The 23,992-nt window shown below is 46.0% G+C and overlaps 1 protein-coding gene across 1 annotated transcript; it reads right to left on the bottom strand.

Annotated features, from left to right (window-relative positions):
- Positions 1–940: 940 nt before the first annotated feature.
- LOC115384576 (5-hydroxytryptamine receptor 3C-like) lies at positions 941–22,874 on the bottom strand. Its single transcript, XM_030086831.1, has 15 exons — positions 22,728–22,874; positions 20,390–20,449; positions 20,245–20,304; positions 9,238–9,282; positions 8,401–8,460; positions 8,047–8,121; positions 7,496–7,650; positions 7,260–7,304; positions 7,043–7,152; positions 4,058–4,227; positions 3,811–3,974; positions 3,099–3,309; positions 2,849–3,013; positions 2,220–2,293; positions 941–2,133 (listed from the first exon to the last, which is right to left on the bottom strand). Exons 1-15 carry the CDS (start codon positions 22,765–22,767, stop codon positions 1,915–1,917), a joined length of 1,653 nt encoding a protein of 550 aa, XP_029942691.1. The 5' UTR covers positions 22,768–22,874; the 3' UTR covers positions 941–1,914.
- Between the last annotated feature and the right edge of the window lie 1,118 nt (positions 22,875–23,992).

A 23,992-nucleotide genomic window follows, 5' to 3' on the forward strand; every position in this document is an offset into this window, starting at 1 on the left:
ATCACACCATCTAAACAACACGGCGAGACTTCCTCCTTCACTCCAACACTGAACACGTCAGGGTGGATCTGCAGGAAATATTTCCAGTCTGGAGGGAGAATACTGTCGTCTCTGCACCACTCTGAATCGTTTCAAACTGTGTCTTGCACTGACAGAACTCTGCTGAATATTCTTGATACAGTTCTCCCTCATTTCTTGCTTGAAAACCTGCTGCCACTGCTGAAAGGAGGACAGTGATCGTCAATGTCAGTACTCATTCACTACTCTGTCATAGCATGTACACTGCAGAAAAAGGAAAAGCCGTGAATGACTGCTGGCTACAGTAAAACACCGTCATGCCGCAGTTGGTCGTGTTCTGTCTGTTTCTGAAGCGTCTCTCCTCGGCTCATGTCTGACTGCTGCTCCCTGATGACGATCACCTCTGCCTGATTGTTTGACAGCAGTCGCCTGGCGCTCCGGGTCCATCGGGGCGGAGCTCCTGGGTTGATGATGACAATCAGACACCCTTAATAAAGGGAGAATGCAAAGACTTGGACAGGAGCAAACCATTCAGGGTGTTTGATTGGAGAAATTCAGGGGAAATTTGGAAAAAGGTTGGTATTTTTCTGCAGAACTCTTGTGCACTGTCCCTTTATTAAGGGGTGTTTTGCATCAGGCAGGCCTGCAGAGAGAACTGTTCTCCCGTTCTTCACGAACGTCTAGTATCAGACTGATACTGCTGCGTCTCCACACCAACACTCTTTGGCTGCACATGCTGCAACCGAACTTCCTGTTTTTGCTCATCAGTCTGTAGTTCTTGGTAAAATACAGGAGTCGCGCTCAGGACCTACATTCTGGCCACTCATGCTCAGCAACTCTGCTTCTGTTTTTAGAAATATCACACACTTCCTCCTCATCTCTGGTGAGAATGTCCGCGGTGTCCACCGTGCTGCCACCGCGAGCTGCCCTGCAGCGTTAGCCTGGCGCCGGGTCGGCCTGCGAGTCTGCCTCTCATTCTGACCCTCGTCTTTTTCAAGCTTAAAATAGACGGTGAGCGTAGCGGAATGCTGAAAGTACGATCTTGATGCTTGGAGAAGACCAGTCGCTCAGTTGACATTGTTAGAAGTTCCAGAACTCCGGATTGGTGGTTCCGGCCCACATAAACCCCTGCTCCGGCAGCAGACATCTTCTGATGGACTGATGAGCATCACCTGCGGGTCTCTGGTCGTTTGGGAATCACCCTGCATGTCTGCGTCACTTGGAGTGAATTCACACTGGATAAACAGATGCTGTGTTTTGCTGGAATTTATTGACCTCACAGACCGGATATGATTAAATCCCTTTAAATGATGAAGCGATTAAAATAAATGCTATTGTGAGGGTCTTGTTAGGTTTAGGCACAAAAACACTTGTACTGTTTACGTAAAGCGGTGGTTCGGGTTAAAAAGATCTCTTTTAATGCAGTGTGTCGTCGCCATAGCAACAGTAAACAAGTCAAAGCGGCAGCAGCGTGACTGGAGAACAGTGAGCAGAACAAAAGCCGACAGGACGTTTATATTAATCCTGTTCAAAATGTGCACACGTCATCCGTCTGAAAACCTGGAAAACGTGACACTGGAGGGGTGAAGAAGCAGGTGAGTTCTGAATATTCAGGAGCACAAATATGCTTCGGGTGATGGACGTGATCTACCGCCTGCCCTGCAGAAATAATGGCTCCTTCATCGGGGTTAGGGTTAGTGACCACTGCATGATAATTTGTGATGAAATGTGCAGCACTGCAGCAGCTGATCCATTATTTGGTGCGTCGCAATCGGTAGATCACACCACTTTCCCAAGAGCTCTTCACGAAAATCACTCAACACACAACTATTGATGACTGCAGGGCTCTGAGTGGAGGCCAAGCTTCACACTCTCTGAACAACACTGCCTGGTACTTTAGTCCTCATCCGGAGTGGTCCACAGGGAGAACATGTAGACTAGAAACACCGTGGCTGTAGTGAGGTAGAGGATGAAGAAGCCTCTGTTGATCCTCCGGACCCGTCGGGTCCAGTAGCCGGGTTTCTCCTCGTCCTTCCAGGAAACATCGGAGTCTTTCTCCAGCTCGCCTGCCTCCTGGGTCATGTTCATGCTCACCTCTGGTTTCTCACTGTTAGTCTGCAGAAGAAGATCATGAACAGCCAGGTTTATCAGGGTTTTCTTGTTTGAAACGGTCTGTGGATGAACTTTCCTGAGATTTTTACCTCCTTGCTGTCAGACGGGGTTTGATCGGCCGGTGTGTGGTGGAGAGAAGAGCGCTTGCTGCTGTTCTTCCACTCTGGGGAGGACAGATCGGAGGCGACGTTCACATCCAGGATTCAACAGTCTGCTGCTGAGTTTCCCCAGATCCCACAATTCAATGCACCGATCGGCCAAGTCATTATGACCACCTGCTTCCTGTCTGGACTGTCTCCATCTCATACTGTCTCATATGGAGCAAACTGGATCCTGACAGCTTTCTGTCCCAACCATCACTCCCAGCATGCATCACTGAGCCATGGCCCTCAGCAGCTCACTGCCTGTCCTTCCTTTTGCTCTAAAATGATCCTGATTCTTGTCAAACTCTTCAAAATCTCTGCGGTCAGGATGGACTGAGGTGGTCAGATCAGGAAACCTTTAAAGCTGTAGGCCAGCCTGATACATTACAGTCTGGGTGAAGAGAGAGAATCCAGCTTTTAGAGAGAGCACAGTTAAAACTCCAGCATGGGGCTGAATGCAAAGATGCTGACATGAGGGACTTATAGATAATTGATCCAAAAGGTCACGAAGTGTCTATTTGGGGAAGATCTTTGTCAGTTCAGTCTTTATACAGACCATTTTAGTGCAGACTAACCTTTGGAAAAGCCACAGAAACTGACTGTTCTCTCTGAGTTGCTGCTTTGGTCTCCATCGGTTCGGCAGTCTTGGGTTTCCGAGTCCTTCTGGATCAGATACGTGGCCAAAATGGCCTCCAGGAGGCTGATCAGCATCATAAAGAAAATCCCGATGCAGTAGACGGCTGGGAGGACAGCAGAGTCCCTGAGTTAGCGTTCTGGCTCATGTGAAGCATCGTCCAACGAGAGCGAGGCTGTCGGGGTGTTTACCGATCAGAGGCACCCTGTCGGACGAGGAGGGCAGAATCTCGTGGAGAATCAGCTGCAGCACCGTGACGGCGAGCAGCACTGTGATCCTGAAGCTGATCTTCTGCTCTCCGCTGTCTGGGATCAGGTAGGAGGCCAGGTCCATACACAGGAAGAAGAAGATGGGCAGCAGGAAGTTGACGGCGTGCTGGATCGGCCTCCTCTGCATGAAAACCTGGGAAAAGATGCATTCAAGGACAGGAGGTTCACACACTGGCTCTATTCTGAATTGTAGGAGAGAGGAAACTTTGTCGACCCAGCCAAACACATAAGAATCCCTGATAAACTAAAGCAAACCGATACAGAAGATGTGTGGTTGAAAGTGACGGAGCTGACTTTTGTGGCCAATCATTTGCCGTTCTGTATTTTTCTTTCTTTTTTTTTGCAAAAATCTGATTTCTTTTCCGTTTCTGCTTTCGTGGTGTGACTTGTGTCCACTGGGTGGCAGCGGTGAGTCACAGTTCTGCAGCTGCTGTCACTGCTTCACATTTTCTCAGGTTGAATGCTGGAAGACATGAAGTATCGCTCAAGGTGGTATCGAGTGCTGTGTTGTGTGACCGCTGCCTCCTGGTGTCAAGAGGCGGCATGACACTTTGTGTGTTCATCACTGTTAATGGCTGGCCGTCACACTCACTGTGGGGAACAGACGAACCTGCCGATCTGCCGAGACACCCACCGTGTAAACAATCACAGTCTGGTTGGATCCGAAGTAGAAGCTGTTGGTTTTGTTGGTGACCGTCATCTTAACAAACCGCCACTCGTGCTTCGACTGCATGGCGTGGTGAGACCACTTCGAGATGACTGTGGTGTTTGTGTTGACCACGAAGCGTATCTCGTCATCTGAGGCGGGAGCAGAAGAGGGAGCGGTTGGGTTTCTGGGCGGGTCGACGGAGGAAAGCGTTCATGTGTTCACCGTTCCTCACCTGAGTGCATCAGAGACTTAAAGGAGATGGTGCACCGCTGGGTGTCGAAGGGGAACTTGTAAACGTTCATGCGACAGGTGCCCGTCACCACCTGATCGATCCGATGTTCCACCTCGCCGAATGAGTTGACCTTGAGGAAAGGACTCGGAGCGATTTTGTCCTTCTCCAGCCTGTGTGAGGTACAACGCACACAATTTCAGCTTCTAAGATTGCTCGTTTTTTTGCAAGTTGCTTCAGTCTTGTGACATCTTTACACTGTTTGGTATTTTTTTAACATGTGGGGAACCTGAGAAGAAGACATGTCAAACAGACATGTCTGGTCAAAACGCTCAATGTAAAACTGTAAAGATCATCTTTTTCCATCCTTCATGAACCGCTTATCAGGGACCAGGTCACAGTCTAAGCAGGGATGCCCAGACTCCCTCATCCCCAGATTTCCCTGTCCCCCAGACACTTTCTGCAGCTGTTCCTGGAGGATCCTTGCCTCGTAAACCAGCCCCGCCCACTCCTCATCCACGTATGGATTTTGGAGTTGTGCTCAGTCTGGGTCGGAGCCCATAGAAGGGGATTTCACTCGGTCTGAAACGGCCAAGCAAATCAGCATTGCCGCTTTTGTTTTCAATTTTTTTTTGGCGAATTCCGGTGGCTAAACCAGAAGTGACACTATCGCTGGACGTAGCGGAGACGACGGATTTTAACTTTAACCATGTCTTAAAGCTGCAATCAGTAAAGTTACAGCCAAAATATCAAGATTTACAACAATCAAGCAAGAGCAAGAGTCTGTGCCTGGTGAGTCACTGACAGGAAAAGACATTTTCGCGTGTCTTTACGTATAAGGAAGCTAGAGCTAATGAGCTAATGCTAACCCTTAGAGAAGCTAACGCATTTTGATGACGTATTTGTTTTGAAGCGCTGATTGGCTGAAGTACGCTGCCAGTCAAAGGAGTAACCGACGCCCCCTGCAAGAAGTTTCAATGGGCTCCTATCCAGACTAAGCCCAAATCCAAATCCAAATGTGGATGAGGAGTGGGCGGGTCTGGTTTAGGAGGCTAGGAGGATCCCAGGCCAGCCAAGACACAGTCTCAACACTGTGTCCCAGGTCTTCCCCAGGGCCTCGTCCCAGTTGCCCGGAACACCTCCTCAGAGACGAGTCCAGGAGGCATGGTAAACAGATGCCTGAATCACCTCAGATTGCTCCTCTGGATGTGGAGCAGCAACTCTACTCCCGAGTTCCTCCCTGGTGACTGAGCTACTCCCCCTGGTTCTAACTTAGCGCCCAGCTACCCTATGGAGGAAGCTCATTTCAGCCGCTTGTGTCCAGGATCTTGTCCTTTCAGTCTTGACCCAGAGCTCATGACCACAGGAGAGGGTAGGAACGTAGACTGACCGGTAAACCCAGAGCTTCTCCTTTCAGCTCAGCTCCTTCTTCACCGTGACGGACCCACACTACCGATGCATTGATCCATCTGGCGATCTCACCTTCATCCTTCCTCCACTCCTGATGAAGACCCCCGAGCTAACCTGAACACCTCCACTTGAAGCAGAGACTCTCTGCAAAACCAGTGAGGGTGGATCACCTTCTTCCAGTCCAGGACCATGGCCTCGGATTCGGAGGTGCTGATCCGCATCCCCATTGCTTCACCGGCCACAAACCACCCCACTGCATGATGGAACAGATTTCATGAAGCTAACAGGACAAGATCATCTCCGAAAAGCAGAGATGAAACCTGTGGTCCCAGAACCGGACCCCCTCTGGTCCCTGGCTGAACCTACAAATTCCGTCCACAAAAATTACCAACAGGACCAGCAGCCCTGCCGGAGTCCAACATGCACCTGGAATGGGTCTCATGTACTCGACTCCTACTGTCATAAAAGACTAGATGGCCCTCAACAGAAGGCCCAGGACTCCGTACTCCCGAAGCACTCCCTACAAGGTACTATGAGGGATGTGGTTGAAGGCCTTCAAGAAATCCACAAAACACATGTGGACTCATTAGTCAACCTCCCACAAACCTACGAGGACCCCATGGATGGTCGAGAGCTGGTCCAGTGTTCCACGACCAGGACGAATCCTACATTGTTTCTCCTGAGTCCGAGGTTCGACTACCGGTAGAATCCTCCTTTCCAGTACCCTGGAATAGAGTTTCCTGGCGAGGCTGACGAGTTTGACCTCCTCCGGTCCCTGAGTTACCTCCAGGTTTGTGCATATGCGGAGATTTAAGGTATTCAGGGTGAATGTCATAAATCTCCGGTGCCTTGCCACCGAGAAGCTGACCAACAACCTCGGTGACTTCAGCTTGGGTGATGGACGAGTCCACCTCGGAGACCTCAGTCCACCTCTGAGACCTCAGTCTCTGCTTCCTTCACGGAAGACTTGTCGATGGACTGAGGAAGGTCCTCAAAGTGTTCCTTCCACCGTCCCACCACCCGATAGTATTCCCAGTGGAGGTCAGCAGCTCCCCACCTGCACTTCAAACAGTGTTGGTGGAGACCTGCTTTCCCCTCCTGTGCTAGATTGCTTGCCAGAATTTCTTGAGACTGACCGGTAGTCCCTCCTGCATGTCCTCCTGAACTCCTCCAGACCCGAGTTTTTGCCTCCACAACCACTCGGGCTGCAGTTCACGTGACCTGCCGGTTCCTGTCAGCTGCTTCTGGAGTCCCACGAGCCAACAAGACTCGATAGGGCTCCGTCTTCAGCTTGACGCAAGCCCTTACTTTGGGTGTCCTCCACCGAGTTCAGGGGTTTCTACCACGGCAGCACCGGAGACCTGATGACCACAGCTCTGAGCAGCTGCCTCAACAATGTAGGTGGAGGACATGGTCCACTGGGACTCAATGTCTCCAGCCTCCCTCGGGATCTGGGAGAAGACACCTTCAGTTGTGAATCAGTTTGCAGACCGTTGCATCTTCTTCGTGTCCAGACTGATTTGGAACTGGAGATAAATGAGGTAGATCTGTGATTACCTGAAAGCCACATCAACTTACATCTCCTCAATAATTATGTCTGGTTTCCACAAAGTGTCGCTACGAACGACGATGTGTTTAATTCCACAAAACTTTTGAGGATCCCAGGAAATGAACTGGTTGTTCCAGGACTGTCCAGGTAGATGGAGAAGAGGATAAAAAAACATGCAATTTATCTGTTTGAGGGTAAATAATTTCTCTTTTCACTTTAGGAAAGAAGAAGTGAGAGAAAACTCACCATATAAAGCCACATATGAGTCACAAAAAGCTGCTCACTCGCTTTCTATGGACAAAAACACACATGTATGAAACAATGCAAAACACAGCAAAGATGTATGACAAACATACCCCAGGCTGCAGATACGATATGCTTTCCACAAGGATACATAGAGCTCCATAATATCATACTTCACAGCTTTAAAAACAAGAAAAATTTCTAAACAAACAGTAACAACAATACGGCGAACAGGTTACCACATTCAGGATGGAAGCGATCACCATTTCCAGGTAAACATAGGTGAGAATGCGGTGACTTTGAACCGGCCGACTGAGGGTCAACTTCTCCTTTAGTTTATCCAGTTGCAGTTTGTCTATAACCTGATCATAATTACAGTACAGGTCACAAGGATCTGTGAAGAAATCCAGAAACATTCGAATCAGAAAGTTTGTTTTTTCGAGGAAAAGAATGCATGCATTAAAAGGTATATGCTGGACTCACAGCAAAGCTTTCAAGCGTTTTGTTGACGGGTAACCAATGACTGTATTACATTAATGATGTTTTTGTATCATATTTAATCAGCCTTTCGTTCGTGACAGTCAGCGTTGCTTCTTCTGCTTTTTTTAATCCAAAAACAAAAGTCAGTGTGAGGGTTTCTTTTTGGTTGTGCTTTGTCTTGTTTTCATGTCTTGCTTTCAGTGATGTCTCCTGAAGTTCCTGTATTTCATGTTGCACCAGTCTCCCATTAGCAAGCCATCGTCTCAAGCAGCTGCCTCAAGAAGAATTCTTTAACCTCAGTTCTCTGTACCTGGAGAGTCATAGAAGCTTGCGAAGTACTCTCTGAGATACTCAGGAGGATTCGTCATGTTCAACACGTATTTAGCTGATGATGGGAGAATGGAGGATCCAGGAGGGACACATGGGGCGGGGCCGGCGAGGCAGAAAGACAGAATAAATAGAGAATGACTGGATGCTCTGAGGAGGAAACACAACTAATACAAGAATTACAGCAGTTAGCCATAACTAACAACACGATGTCTGGATTCTTAACATTTCGTCTTCAGTCTTAACATATTGTGTGGAGGACAGCTGAGAAAAGCGGACATGCGAGTGAAAGTTTACAGTTTTATCAATTTCCTTGCAGTTTTTCAGTCTTTCATACCGTGGAACTCTGCACTGTCAAAGGTTCCTCTCATCCCACACACGGGCTTAGGTGTTCCCTCTGAAAAGAAACGCAGATTTACTCTTTAAACTTTGAAATACAAGAACATTCAGCAGCCGAGGTGCAGTTGGTATTTTATCTTCAAACAATGGTGTTCGAATGACTGTCCCTGAAAGAAGTCAGTTCAGAAGAAGTCAGAGAAGTCGAGAACTTTGATGATTTGAAATTCAGACATTAAAGAGCAAAGTTCAGGAAGCAAAAAAAACAAAACAAAAAAAGCATAAAAACAGAATGAGCTCAAAACAAACGAGCTGATTACAGTTCCAGACGTGGACGGTGTATCAGATGGACAGAGAGTTCCTGACGTCTCCCGTTTGTTTCTGATATCAGAAAATGAAGCCAGCTTAGAGGCTTTTGGGTTTTTTGGAGCCTGAGATGAAAAAAAGACAACGAGGGGGCGGGGCCAGAGAGCAACAGGGGGCGGGGCTGACTGAGAGCCTGAGAACTTAATCTTAATGTCTCCTCCTTAATGAAAACCTCCTGAAAGCCTCCTGGATTGATTGGCTGGAAGAATCAGTCACTCCTGAGCACACCTGTCACTCAAGTAGCCACGCCCCCTCATTCTGAAAACTGTAAAGCTCTATAAAAAACTCAACAATCACCCTCAAACAGACTGTGACGACATCCGGCAAAACACATCCTGATGCTAACTACTGAAGCTAGCTCAAACTAAACTCCAGCTTTAACCGACCCTTCATCCAGCAGGAGGAAGAAGAGTCGCTGCTCTGTTCCAGTCGGCTCACAGCTGGAGATGGAGACAGAATCATCGGTTTTTACCTGGAACTCTGGTCGGGACTGGAGGAGGACTGGAGCTGAATCCACCTGGTGGGGAGAAAAACTGGTTTTCATGAGGAGAAGATCAGCCTCACACTCCTGGCTTCTTTATCAAACTTTCTCTGATCTCCGTGAGACTTATCTCCACCACAGGAAGAGCTTCTGGGAGAGGAAATGCCAGCAGGGTTTCATTTCCTTCATGTTCTGATCGACGGACATTGAAAAAGCTCCAGACTGGAGTCATTTAGAAATAAACCACACTGACTGCTCAGCGTTGGTCTTCCTTTGGGTTTTTACCCTTTAATGCACTTCCTGGAAGTTTGTTCACCGTCAGCATCAACAACAGATCGCTCCACTGTTTCAGTCTCATGGAAAACATTTATTAGTCTGTTCTGTGAATTATTATAAAAGAAGAAGTTTAATCCACAGTTTGAAACTGCTTTGGTTCTGTTTACCTGCTTGACCTGTCTTCACTTACTGACAGCCTGATTAATGGATCACTAAAACCACTAAACCAGCGGTTTTCAAAGCATGAAGTGTGCCTCCCCTGGGGGGCGCCAGAGGGCTTCAGGGGAAGCGCGACAAGAGAATAAATAAACCTGAAAAGAAAAGAGAAGTGTAAATATCTGACAAGAGGCAGGATGGATGGGTTTTTGTTTATTTTTATTTGTTTATTTAACCTTTATTTAACCAGGTAGGTCCCATTGAAATTAAAAAACCTCTTTTTCAAGGGAGTCACAAAATAATAAGTTACAATACACAGTTCGATAAATTACAGTTGAAATAAAAAACAATGACACGTAAAAGATGCTGTCTCGAATGCTCTCAGCCTTGTTTTAAAAGAGCTCAAGGGAATGAGTTCACTCAATTTATAGTCCTTTTGCAATTTGTTCCAAGTGTAGGGAGCTGAATACGCAAAAGCTCTTTTTCCGAGTTCTGTGCGGGCAAATGGAACAGAGAGCAGGAGATCATCATCTCAGCACAGACAATGAGAGTCGACACCTCTCTGAGTGATTAAGTCGCAGATGTAGGAGGGCAACAGACTGAGCAGGGCCTTGTAAATGAAGATATACCAATGTCCAAGTCTCCCAGTGGACAAGGACGGCCGTCCCACCCGAGAATACAAGTCACAGTGATGGGTCTCGGTTTTACGGTTCGTTATGAATCTTAGGGAAGCGTGATAACAACTGTCTATCTTGCGAAGACATTGGCCCTCATTTATCAAACGGTAGTACGACCGTATACGGGCGTACGCCCGTCGTACGTACATATGAAAGACGGGTTGGTTATTTCTCAATTTGGTCGTGATCGTTCGGAAAGATGAAATCTCACGACAGGTCGGACATCGTGTACACAAGTTTCAGTCAGTGCGGACTGGCGGTGCAGCGCAGAAGAACCTGGCGGAGCGTGAAAATAACTATAAAGCACATCTCAAACACGCCATAAAGCAGGAGCAGCTCACATTCAGTACAGATTAAAAAATAAATAAATAAAAAATAAAATTATGCCCTTACGGAATATCTAATAAAATTCTTCCTCGTAAAGGATTTTTAACTTTCAGTAAGTCCGCTGGTCCATCCTGCCACGGAGAGGAGCAGTTTTAACAGCTGCTGCTGCGGAGCAGCTTCAGACGCTCTGATCCAGCGGGGGGCGCTGCTGTTCCTGTTCATCCCCAAAAAGGTGTGTGACTTTATTTAGGTAGTTTACACAATATTGCACTGGCGACAGAGTTACTTTGATGCGCTTGTGCCACAAGAGGATGCGGGAACCAGCAGAGCCTCCATGGGTCTGGAGGAGGAGACAGGACCTGAAGAACCGCCACTGAAATGTAAATAAACTCTAAAGTATAGAAAATTATTGATTTAATCAGTGATGTGATGCCAGCAGCCTGGAAAATAACATATGAACTAAAGGGAGGTTAAATACAGACAGAGGACGTTTAGTCAAACATTTTATAAAAACTTCTATAAACTGTCTTTAATTGAAGCAGCACCAGCAGCGGGGGGCACGCGCCGCCCTCGGCGGCCTGAGTCCCGGGTCCTGCTCGGTCCTGTGCTGTGTCCCGTTCGGTCCGAGGTGCGTCTCGGTGGGACCGTCCCGCTGTGGGGAGGAGACCGGGCCGCGGTGCCGCTGTCTGACTCTGAGACATCATAAAACAAAACAATAAAACTCTGAGCTGCACAACATGAGTCGGCTTCATCATTTGTCATATCAGGGTTAAATTAACGGATCTATAATCTGCTCAGACCTCAGCCGGTGTCCGTTCATCCAGGTGACGCTGCTCACCGCTGCCGTGAACAGCGTCCTCCAGACAGAGTTTTTCTATTCTCCTTTATCTTCCGTTTTTATTCTTCCAAAGAGCTCCCCCTGATTTACCTCCACCTCAGACTTGAGAGGATCCATTTCCAGCTCCCAAAAGTTTCTTTTTTCGCCAAAATCGCTCCTTTTCCATGTTTGACCTCAGTGGGCGTGGCTTCGGGACTATGAATATTTCAGGGCGTAACATGTTAATGACGATCAAATTCAGCCGCCGCATTTATCAACAGCCGATCACTCAAACGGTGAGCTCACCACTCAGATATACACCCGTTTGAAAGATGGATTGATAAATGAGGGCCATTGAGCGGTAGCATCCTTAAAAAACAAATCTCCATAATCTAAAACTGATAAAAAAAGCTGCAGTGACAAGCCTTTTTTTCACATTAAAAGAGAAGCCGGAATTTTTTTCTGAAGAAAAAACCCAGTTTCAGTTTGAGTTTCTTTGCCATATTGTCTATGTGGGAATTAAAGGTGAGAGAATCATCAAGCCGGATACCGAGATATTTGTACATATGAACCACCTCTATAACATTTCCTTCGAAAGTGGATACTGGTGGAATAGTACAAGAGGCCTCCATCTTCTTAGCTTTGAGAACAACATTAGCTTAGTCTTGTCAGCATTGAAGATGAGTTTTAGTGACAATAGTTTGTGCTGTACCACATGAAAAGCTTTCTGTAGAGATAGGACATCGAGTAGAAGCTATTGCATATTGAAAGATGAACTTTGAACATCAGGCGGGTGAGTAACTTAAAGAAAATAAAGGTCAACGGATACGGCATTATTCACAGCTATATAGATTTTTGAGTTGTATATAGTGCCCCCTCCCCCCCCCTTTTTTTTTTTTTTTTTTTTTTTTTTTAGTAAAGAAAAACATGTTAAGGGTTTGTTGGATTATGTAACATACATATATAATGAATAAATAGTACTAGCTGTCACAAATGAAGAAGGCTTCGACCGGGAGCCCTGGATATGGATTGAAATGCTGGACACTTTTAGTGAGCTTGGGAGACCACCGATAGAGGAGATCTTCGCCACTAAGGGGGGCCCTCTTGTTAGGAGAGGACTTTCCCCTCACCCACCAGCAGGGAACAGGGGGATAGGTTTGAAATTCCCCGATACCTTGGAAGACCAATTTTGGATTTATTTTTTTTGCATGTTGAATTTAGTGTTTGCTGGTTTTGTATTATTTTTGTTTTGTGACATAGGAGGGAAAGAAAGTGATGACGAAGGAAAATGTGATGCAACATAGAGGTATAAAAATGGTGTCACTAAATGTCAATGGTATGAACAATCCTATTAAAAGAGGGAAAGTGTTAACAAAATTTAGAAAGGAAGAGATACAGGTTATGTTTTTCCAAGAAACTCACTTGACATCACAAGAACATGAAAAACTGAAAAGATATGGCTTCAGTAATACATTCTATAGTTCATTTAAGCAAAGCCATAGGAGGGGGGTGGCCATATTGATAAGGGACTCTGTCAAATTTGAAGTAATCAAAGAAATATATGACAAAGAGGGAAGATATGCTATGGTGAAGGGGAAAATGGAGGGACAAATGGTCACACTAATTAGCGTGTATGCACCACCAGAAAGTGAGAAGAAATTTTTTCAGGATTTGTTTGACATCATAGTGACGGAAATGGAGGGGATTCTGATTTGTGGGGGGGACTTTAATGTGGTGTTGAACTATGATTTGGACACAACAAGTACTAGGAAGGCTCGGACTCATATCTCGAGGTACATTAATTTTGAACTGAAAGAGCTGGGAATCACAGATATTTGGAGGGACATGCATGCATTAGACAGAGACTACACACATTTCTCACATCCACATTCAACTTACTCAAGGATAGACTATTATTTATTGACTAAACGAGACACACACAGAGTGGAGGACTGTAGGATAGGTGTGACTGACCTGTCTGACCATAGTGCAATATACCTAACAGTAAATCTAACTGGCAGAAAGAGGAACACAACCTGGAGGCTAAATGTTGGCATATTGAATAACACAAATATAGTGGAAGAAATAAAGAGAGATATAATTAGATATAGAGAAGAAAATGATAATGGAGAAGTGGACCCCACCGTTCTGTGGGATGCATTGAAGGCAGTGATTAGAGGGAAGTTAATAGCACAAACAACACTCATGAAGAAAAATAGACTGGAACAATACCACAAATCAAACAGGAAACTGAAGGAGCTGGAAAGACAACATCAGAATATGAATGACCCAGAGATACTTAAAGAGATTAAAGAAATCAGAGGAGAGATTGACAAGATATTGTTAACAGAGGTGGAAAAGAAAGCCAGATTTGTGAAGCAGGCATACTACGAAGGGGGGTCAAAAGCTAGCAGACTATTGGCTAGACGGATCAGGACGCAACAAACAGTGAACATTATCCACAAAATTAGAAATCCCCAAAACAATGAACTATTAAGTGAACCAGATGCGATAGAGAGGGTATTCGAACAATATTCTAAGACACTATACACTCAACCAGATGCATCAGATGAAGAACATATACAAACTTTTTTAGGGGAGCTGGATCTACCATCAGTCGGGGAACATCAGAATAAAATATTAAACTCAGATATCACAGAAGAAGAGATGGGGAATGCAATAAACAGAATGAAGAATAACAAATCACCAGGAAGTGATGGGTTCCCCTCTGAATTCTACAAGATATTTAAGAAGGAGCTTAGTCCTGTAATGTTGGCATCATTCCGGTATACCATGAAAAAGGGAAAAATTCCACCATCTTGGAAAGAAGCAATAATCTCCATAATACTAAAAGAAGGTAAAGATAGGGAACTGTGTGGTAGCTATCGTCCAATATCAGTACTGAATGTAGATTATAAAATTTATACATCTATAATCTCCAAAAGATTTGAGATATTCATCCCAGAAATTATAGAGGAAGATCAGACAGGCTTTATAAGAGGAAGACAGGCACAGGATAACATAAGAAAAACATTACATATAGTAGAGGAGGCTAAGAAGAAGGGAGAAAGTGTGCAATCAGTAAGTATGGATGCTGAAAAGGCGTTTGACAGTGTGAGGTGGACGTATTTATATAATGTCCTGAGAAAATTCGGTTTTAATGAAGACTCTGTTAAATGTATTAAAACATTGTACCAAGAGCCAACAGCAAGAGTGAAAGTTAATGGGAGTCTGACCGGTCGAATTAAGTTAGAGAGGTCAACCAGACAGGGGTGCTGTTTATCCCCGACGCTTTTCGCTATATTTATAGAACCGCTTGCACAGGCAGTTAGACAGAATCAGAATATTAAAGGGGTGGAGGTCGGTGGAGCAGAGCACAAACTGGGTCTATTTGCGGACGATATAATAGCATACATAGGACAACCAGACATCAGTTTCCCCAGACTAATGGACTTACTGGAGAAATTTGGACACTATTCAGGATACAAACTTAATGTGACTAAAACACAGACACTTGCCTTAAACTATACACCAACAACCAGTATCAAAGATAAATACAAACTCAAATGGGACATGGACAAAATAAAATACCTAGGGGTGAATATTACAAAAGGGGTTGAGAAATTGTACAATGCAAATTACAAACAGACAAATACCAGCATCAAGAGGGACTTAGGAAAATGGACGACACAGATTCTAGACTTTAGTTCAAGAATTGAAATAGTCAAAATGAACATATTGCCAAGGCTCTTGTATCTTTATCACTCCTTACCTATACCTATACCACAAAGTCAATTTATAGAGTGGGATAAAGAGATATCAAGGTTTATTTGGGGAGGCAAGAAATGCAGGATCAAACTGGTGACACTACAACTGCCCAAGGAGAAAGGTGGAATGGCAGTCCCAGATTTAAAAAATTACTATTATGCAGCTCAAATTAAGTCAGTAGTATCTTGGTGTAATGATGACTACGTAGCCAAATGGAAATATATTGAAACTAAGGCAGGGACATATCAGATTCAAAAACTATTAGGAGACAGGGAATTATATAAGACAGAGGAGAATCAGTTAGACCAGATCACTAAATTCACCCTAAATATTTGGAATACAGTAATAAAGAAATTCAAGCTAGAAAAAGAGACAAAAATATTAAGATGGCTAATATATGATACAAAATTTCAACCAGGAAAAGAAGACACTGGTTTTCAGAGATGGGCAAGAGAAGGCATCACAGCAATATGTAAAATTATAGAAAAAGGGGAAATAATGAGTTTTCAACATTTAAAAGACAATTTTGGTTTAGGAAAAAATGACTTTTTTAGATATTTGCAGACAAGAGATTATTATGCAAGGGCAATAAAAACAGATATGTCCACAGAGCAAAATGGAGTAATTAAGGTATTAACGGATGCATATAAAGGAAAGATGGGAAGGGTGATTTCAACACTGTATCAAGGTCTGGTTAAGAGTAGGCGGAACTCAACATTATATATAAAAGAAAAGTGGGAACAAGAACTTGAAGTTGAGATGACAGAAGAAGAATGGTATAATGTCTGTAAGATGCAACATTCAACCACTGCCTCAAGATTGTGGCGGGAGTTCAGCTGGAAAAACATCATCAGATTCTTCATAACCCCAAAGATAAAAGGGAGGTATCTCCCAGAACAGAAGAAGTGTTGGAGGTTATGTGGACAGGAGGAGGCAGACCATACTCACATATTTTGGAAGTGCTCAAAACTAGAAGGTTTTTGGGAAGGAGTGTGGGGAGTATTAAAGGAGATTTTAGGCTATAACATATCCAAGATGGGCTCAGTACTATACTTAGGGAATCTAACTGAAGGAAATATTCAGGGTCAGGATATCTATCTTGTAAAGGCACTGCTTGCTGCTAGTAGGAAGAGTATAACACGGGAATGGTGCAAAATTGAACCACCTACAAAGGAGCAGTGGATGAGAATAGTGGAGGAAATATTTGACATAGATAGGCTTACACACATATTGAGGTTACAGGAGGGGAAGTTTCAATCCAAGTGGGAAAAATGGATTGAATATAAACGGAAAGGGGACGACACCATAGTTTAGGATACTTCATTTCAAGAGCAGGGTGATGCTGCACACATTAGTAACAGAGGGAACTTCTATGCCACTGTCGTTTGTTCTGCCGTGTTTTTTTTTTTTTTTTCCTTTTCTGTCTTGTTTTTTTTTTTTCTCTCTCTCTTTTTCGTCTATGGGTGTTTTTGTTTGCATGTGTGTGGAGTGTTCATCTTTTGTAAAAAATGTTTCAATAAAAATTTAAGTTAAAAAAAAAAAAAAAAAAAAGAAAAGCTTTCTGTAGGGACCCAATCGCTTTGGCAGCTGTTGAACCACAACAATAAATAATAGTGTCATCAGCGTATTGAGCTTTGGAGCGTGACGTCACAAAAAAGGGGCGGAGCCATTTTTAATGTTGATCCGCCACTTTGAAGGGGTGCAACAAACGCACTGCAGTGCAAACCCATTATGAGTTGGGAAAGTAATGACCAAAATGGTTCGAAACTGCTGTGTTGCTGGTTGTAAGGCTCACTGGCCTGACCGGAAGGGCAGAAAGTGAGAGAATGGGCTGTCTGTTTTTGGTTTTCCTGCTTGGAAGCACCGTATCATGTTACCGCTTGCCTGGATCGCTGCTGTTAGACATGTGGACATAAAGTTTGATGTCATCCCAAGATATCTCTTGATATGTTCCACACATTTTCATCCTGGTAAGTTCTTCATATTGGTCATGAATAAATTACTGTCATAAATTCCTCTGTCAGTTAAACAAGCTCGGCTAAGACCAGCACATGGCTAATTAATTATTCTAAACAAAGCCCTCCTGCTGCCACTCCCCATCCTTGCAGTGGGACTGACATTTTAGTGAGAGTTTTTCATAATCATAGCGTCACCTCTCAGGTGGAGGTAAATCAGGAGGAGCTCTTTGGAAGAATTAAAACTGGAATTAAAGGAGAAAAGGAAAACGCTGTCTGGAGGAAGCTGCAGCAGCGATGAACAGCGTCGTCTGGACGAACGGACCGACTGAGGTCTGAACAGATTATAGATCCGTTAATTTAACCCTGATATTGCAAATAGTGAGGCTGACTCACGTTACACAGCTCAGAGTTTTATTGTTTTGTTTAATTATGTCTCAGAGACAGACAGCGGCGGCACCGCGGCCCCACAGCGGGGACGGTCCCACCGAGTCCCACCGAGACACACACACCCAGCACCGGACCCGGTGCCGAGCAGGACCCGGGACCGAGCAGGACCCGGGACTCAGGCCACCAGGGCGGCGCCTGCCACCCGCTGTCGGTGCAGCTTAAATTAAAGAATAGAAGTCTTAATAAAATGTTTGACTAAACGTCCTCTGTATTTAATCTCCCTTTAGCTGATACATTATTTTCTGGGCTGCTGGCTTCACACCACTGAGTAAATTAATAATTTGCTAAACTTTAGAGTTTATTTACATTTCATAGCAGTTCTTCAGGTCCCGTCTCCTCCATCCAGCCAGTCCAGGCTCTGTTTCCACGTCGGCTCCTCTCGTGGCGCAGGTGCATCAAAAGTAAGCCAGTGAAATATTGTGTAAAACTGCCAAAATAAAGTTCCGTCTTTTCGGGGCTAAACAGCAGCGTTTCCCCCGCTGGGTCTGAAGCTGCTCCACAGCAGCTGTGTGTCTTTGCGCTCTGTTAAAACAGCTCCTCTCCGTGGCAGGATGGACTCAGCGGAGTTATTGAAAGTTAAAAATCCATCATTAATCCCGCAAAAGGGGATATTATTAGATGTTCTGTAAGGGCATTATTTTATTTTTTATTCTTTCACTTTTTAATCTTGCTGATTATCTGCTGCTTCTGCTTTACGGCGTGTTTCGAATGTGCTTTATAATTGTTCTCACGCTCCGCCTGGTTTTTCCTGCACTACACCGTAAATCCACACTGACTCAAACTTGCGTTCGCGATGTCAGACCTGTGGTGAGATGTCGTGAGAACGAGGTATCATAATTGTGCATCCAGACGCAATCGGTCGCGGTAGAATCTCTTTTCTTTTGCATTTTCAAGTGTTGTCATAGTTTGTTTTGATTTCTCTACCCCTTCAAAATGGCGCCGTCGTCCCATAATGCATTGGACGGTGACGTCGGTTCCAAAGCTCAATAGATGAATGTTGGCATCAGGCACATTTTGTCTCAAGTCGTTGATGTACATAATGAACAACAGGGGTCCCAGTATTGGTTCCTGTGGCACCCCCTTGCGGACATGCTCGTGGTCAGAGCAGAGGCCATCATACTTAATACAATACACATTTTAGCATCTCCAGTGAAAGCGAGAGAGGGCACAGAGTCTGGAGGAGGTCTGACTCTGATTATTTAAAGTTTAGCTTTTCATTTCTTGGTCCTGATGAAGCTCCACTGCCACAGTGTGTTATCTGCAGGGAGGTGCTAGCGGCTAGCTAACGACAGCATGCCACCATGTGAACTCCGCCGTCAGATTGAACCAAGCTCCAAAGTTTAACGACCAAGCCGTGAGAGGTTTTTTTTTTAACGGAAACTTGATGAACTCCGTCACAGAAGAAAGTCATGGAAGCGATTGGCACTGTGAATACCAGGACAACCGAAGCATCACACCGCGTAGCGTTACGCATGCAAGGCAGGGAAACCCACTGCTCCTCCCTGTGTTCGGTGCTCATGGGCGAAGCTGCTGCTGCCCAGCTGGACTCCATCCTGATGTCTGACACCATCCAGCGCTGCCTCTCCGACATGGAGCTGATGTGAAGCAGCAGCTGCCGGACGCTATGAGAGCCTTTCTTCTCCGTTCAGCTGGACCAGTCCACTGATGCTGCTAACTGCACAGCTAACGGCGTATACGCTTTATTAAAGAGCTCGCTTTCCAGGAGGAGTTTCTCTTTTGCCATCCTCTGCCGCCTCGCACTACACCTGCAGAAATGTTCAAGGCTTTGAATGACTTCATTCAGGAAAAACAAATTGACTAATATGTCCTGATGGTGCGACGGCCATGACAGGCCGCCACGGCGGTCTGCTGAGACAGGTGCAAGCGACTGCATCCGCCGCTGTTTGATCATCATTCATGGCCAGGCTTTGGCGACCAGGAAGATGCCCCAAGAGCTGTGTGTGGTCCTGGATGTGCGGGAAAAACTGCCAACCTAATTAAATCACGTGCTCTGAATGCCCGTCTCTTCAGATGAACCCCGAATATGATGATAAATTTGCTCTGTGTGGTTCAGCTTGCTGTCAGTAACATATTTATAAATAAAACAACAGCAGAACAGTAAACAGCCACGCTACACCCAGAAACAAAACCTATCGGAACAACGCTCCCCTCGTTCTCTCCAAGCAGCTACTTTCATATATTTATTTACTTTTAGCTTACAAAGCTGCGAACAGATCACTCCTAAAAACTCTGCTAAGAGGTGAAACAACTTCGTGATGTCACCACCCAGAATGCTTTGCAAAGTGCTCAACAATGGCGGCCTACATGCAAAATAAACTTTGTAAAATATGGGGGGGGTTGCTGTAGAGTTCTGTTTGGGGAGGCTCACAAGCCCACACTTTGAAAACCTCTGACCTAAACCCTGAGTTAGTTCCCAGTGGAGATCCCAGACCTCTGGGGCCCAAGCTAACTCAAACCAAACTCCTGACCTGAACTCCAGCTGTAACCAGGAGCCACTTCACCAGGTGAACCTCCAAGAACAAGTTGGTGAAAAAACATTTCAGCATCATACCTGGTAATCTGGGATGGTCATAGTAATCTCCAGGAGAGTATTCTTCAGTCTCCACCGGCCCTTCATCCAGCAGGAGGAAGAAGAGTCACTGCTCTGTTCCAGTCAGCTCACAGTTGGAGATGGAGACAGACTCCTCAGTTTTTACCTGGAAGTCCCGCTGTGTCTTCAGAAACAGGGACTGGAGGAGGACTGGAGCTGAATCCACCTGATGGGGAGAGAGACTGGTTTTCATGAATAATATAATAATAATAATACATTTAATTTCACAGCTCCTTTCTGGACACTCAAGGACGCTTTACAATGAAGGTTAAAAACATAGTACAAATAAATACAACAACAGAAAAAATAACATAGCAAATGACAAAGAAAGAGTGAGGTTACAGAAGATAACCAGATTGAAACACATGAGTTTTGAGTCTTAATTAATGAAGAATTAATGTTGTGGATGTCTGGTGGAGAGAGTTCCAGAGTGGAGGAGCAGAGCGGCTGAAAGCTCTACCCTCCATGGTGCTGAGGTGGGCGGAGGCACAGAGAGGTGGAGAGAGGAGGAAGACCCGAGGGAACGTGGGGGGGGGCAACGTGTAGGAGATCACATAGAACGAAGGGGGGGGGGGGGGGGGGGGGTGGGGTTGTGGATGGCTTTAAATGTAAACAGAAGCATTTTGAAAATGATCCGGACTTTGACAGGGAGCCAGTGGAGCTGCTGGAGGACGTGTGACGTGGTGAGAGGAAGGGGTTTGGTGATGATGGAGCTGCTGAGTTCTGGACCAGCTGGAGCTGATGGAGGGATTTGTGGGGGACACCAAAGAGGAGGGAGTTGCACTAGTCGATGCGGGAGGTGACGAGGCTGTGGACCAGGATGGCAGTGGTCTGGGGGGTGAGAGAGGGGTGAGAGAGGGACGGAGGCGGTTTATGTTACGTAGGTGGAAGTGTGCAGACCAAGTGATGTTATTAATGTGGGAGTGAAAAGAAAGTGAGCTGTGGAGGATGACACCCAGACTCTCACCTGAGGGAGGAGGACACTGTGAAGCTGTCGATGGTGAGGGAAAAGCTGTAAGATTTGGACAGTGTGGACTTGGTGCCAACAAGAAGGAGCTCAGTTTTATAACTATTTAATTTAAGGAAGTTTGAGGGGAACCAGGATTTGATTTCAGAGATGCAGAGGGTGAGGGAGGAGGGTGGAGAGTGGAGTCAGTTTTACTGGAGAGAGAGAGCTGGGTGTCGTCCGTGTAGCAGTGAAAATTAATGCCATGTTTCCGGAAAATACTGCCAAGGGGAAGGAGGTATATGATGAACAGGAGGGGCCCCAGGACGCAGCCCTGGGGCACACCAGAAGTAACGGGGGAGGGCTGAGAGGTGAAAGACTTGGGCTGGATGAAGTGAGTGCGGCCAGTGAGGTAGGAGTGAAGCCAGTGAAGGGGGGAGTGAGTGATGCCGATGGAGGAGAGGCTATTGAGCCGGATGGAGTGAGAAACGGTGCTGAAGGCCGCCTCAGATGGAGGAGGATGAGGATGGAGATGAGACCGGAGTCAGCTGCCATCAGAAGGTTGTCAGTGATCTTTATTAGCGCTGATTCGGTGCTGTGGCGGGACGGAAACCAGACTGGAAATGTTCATAAAGACTGTTGAGGGGAAGGAGGGAGTGGAGCTGAGAGGCGATGAAGGGAAGGTGAGAAATGGGGTGGAGGTTATTGAAGTTGTTGGGAACTGAACCAGGTTTCTTCAGGATGGGGCTGACGGCTGCAGATTTAAAAAGAGCGGGGACAGTTCCAGAGGACAAGGAGGAGTAGCTGAAATGAGGGGGAGCAGAGAGGGGAGGCAGGATTTAACCAGAACAGTGGGGAGGGGGTCCAGCTGACAGGATGAAGGTTTTGACTTGGTGATGAGATCAGAGATATCAGAGGGAGGAGGGAGTTCAAAGGTGGAAAGTAGATGAGATGGAGGGAGAGAATCAGAGGAGAAGATCAGCCTCACACTCCTGATTTCTTTATCAAACTTTCTCTGATCTCCGTGAGACTTATCTCCACCTCAGGAAGAGCTTCTGGGAGAGGAAATGCCAGCAGGGTTTCATTTCCTTCATGTTCTGATCGACGGACATTAAAAAAGCTCCAGACTGGAGTCATTTAGAAATAAACCACACTGACTGCTCAGCGTTGGTCTTCCTTTGAGTTTTTACCCTTTAATGCACTTCCTGGAAGTTTGTTCACCGTCAGCATCAACAACAGATCGCTCCACTGTTTCAGTCTCATGGAAATCATTTATTAGTCTGTTCTGTGAATTATTATAAAAGAAGAAGTTTAATCCACAGTTTGAAACTGGTCTGGTTCTGTTTACCTGCTTGACCTGTCTTCACTTACTGACAGCCTGATTAACGGATCACTAAAACCACTAAACCCTGAGAGAGTTCCCAGTGAAGATCCCAGACCTCTGGGCCCAGACCCTCTTCTAAAACCAGACTGCGAGAACCGGAAAGACTCTGCTTACCTGTGAGGAAGATCAGGAGGAAGGAACCTGTGAGGAACATCTTCAGAGCTGGGGTTCTGTGTTCTCTGCTCCTGCTGTGAGGTTCCACTGAGTGAACGTCGCCGCCCTGCTGTCAGGTCGTTCCCATCAACACCTCCCCCTCCACACAGACCCGGCCTCTCAGGAAACGACCCCCCTTCACAGCCGAGGCCTGTTGTGTTTGCAGCAGAGACGGAAATACAGCTGGAAAACAAAATCAGCAGACTGTGGAGACGATCCGGAGACGGACGACAACACAACATGTCCTCATTACGGCGAGTCGGAGGGGTCACCTCAGATCAAGACGAGCCACTACATCAAGCTTCAGAGTAGTTTCCCTAAAACCTCAGCTGTGCCAGTTGAAACGTTTCTGAAACAAAAATGTAAAAACACGGAGTTGTGTCTGGAGACGAGGCCTCGATCGTCCTGAATCAACCAGCTGAAGTGAAGAGTCTCTGTTGTGGGACCAGCGGTTACAGCCTCGCTCTGTTGGTTGTTTGAAGTGGTTGAAGTATCTGACGACCCCCGCTGGGATCACACCCGAGGTCGGCCGGGATCCCTCTTCTGTCTGGGGTCGACAGACGCTACGCACTGCATCATGGGTACTGGCCAGAGGCCGTTCACGACACACCGCCTTCACATGACGGCTTTATGGCATCGAATAGAGTCTGGCCTCAGTCACAGCAAGGAGCTCAGGTTTGGCGCTCAGCCTCCAGAAAGTGGAACTGAACCATAAAAACATCCTTTCCAGTGAAGGTGAAGGTGCGGTAGCCTCACACTCCAGGTTTGTGGTGTGTGTCGGTGTGCTGGTGACGTCAGGACCGGAGTCTCCAGGCTCACGGCGGCAGGAATGCTGGTTACGGGTTTGGTTTCGTGTTGTTTTTCTCGGGTTCGGCTCTTTTATTCGTCACACTCTTAAACATGTTCACACGCTTATAAAAACCTGGTTTTAGACTGCGAAGATCGGGACGCAGGTTGATGGCTGGATTCCTTCTCCTCTCACCAAAAACCGCTGTTGACACTCCAAACACACACACACACACACACACACACACACACACACACACACACACACACACACACACACACACACACACACACACACACACACACACACACACACACAGAGCGCTGTGCTATGTGAGGAATGGACACGGCTACCATGTGCTGCTGATGCTCCGTCCACACCGTGGACTCTGAGGTTTCCGGGGTTTCCAGGGGATCCTCCAGTGTTTGCAGGGAAGGAT

This window comes from Salarias fasciatus, unplaced genomic scaffold (genome assembly GCF_902148845.1).
Source record: "Salarias fasciatus unplaced genomic scaffold, fSalaFa1.1, whole genome shotgun sequence".
NCBI lineage: Eukaryota > Metazoa > Chordata > Actinopteri > Blenniiformes > Blenniidae > Salarias > Salarias fasciatus.

Excerpts from the sequence above, each read along its gene's own strand:
- LOC115384576 (XM_030086831.1), bottom strand. The coding sequence starts at position 22,767 with ATGTTCCTCACAGGTTCCTTCCTCCTGATCTTCCTCACAG. Across the intron at positions 20,450-22,727 it reads CCTCCTGATCTTCCTCACAG|GTGGATTCAGCTCCAGTCCT; the intron begins GTAAGCAGAGTC and ends TCTCCCCATCAG. Across the intron at positions 3,310-3,810 it reads AGACTGTGATTGTTTACACG|GTTTTCATGCAGAGGAGGCC; the intron begins GTGGGTGTCTCG and ends ATCTTTTCCCAG.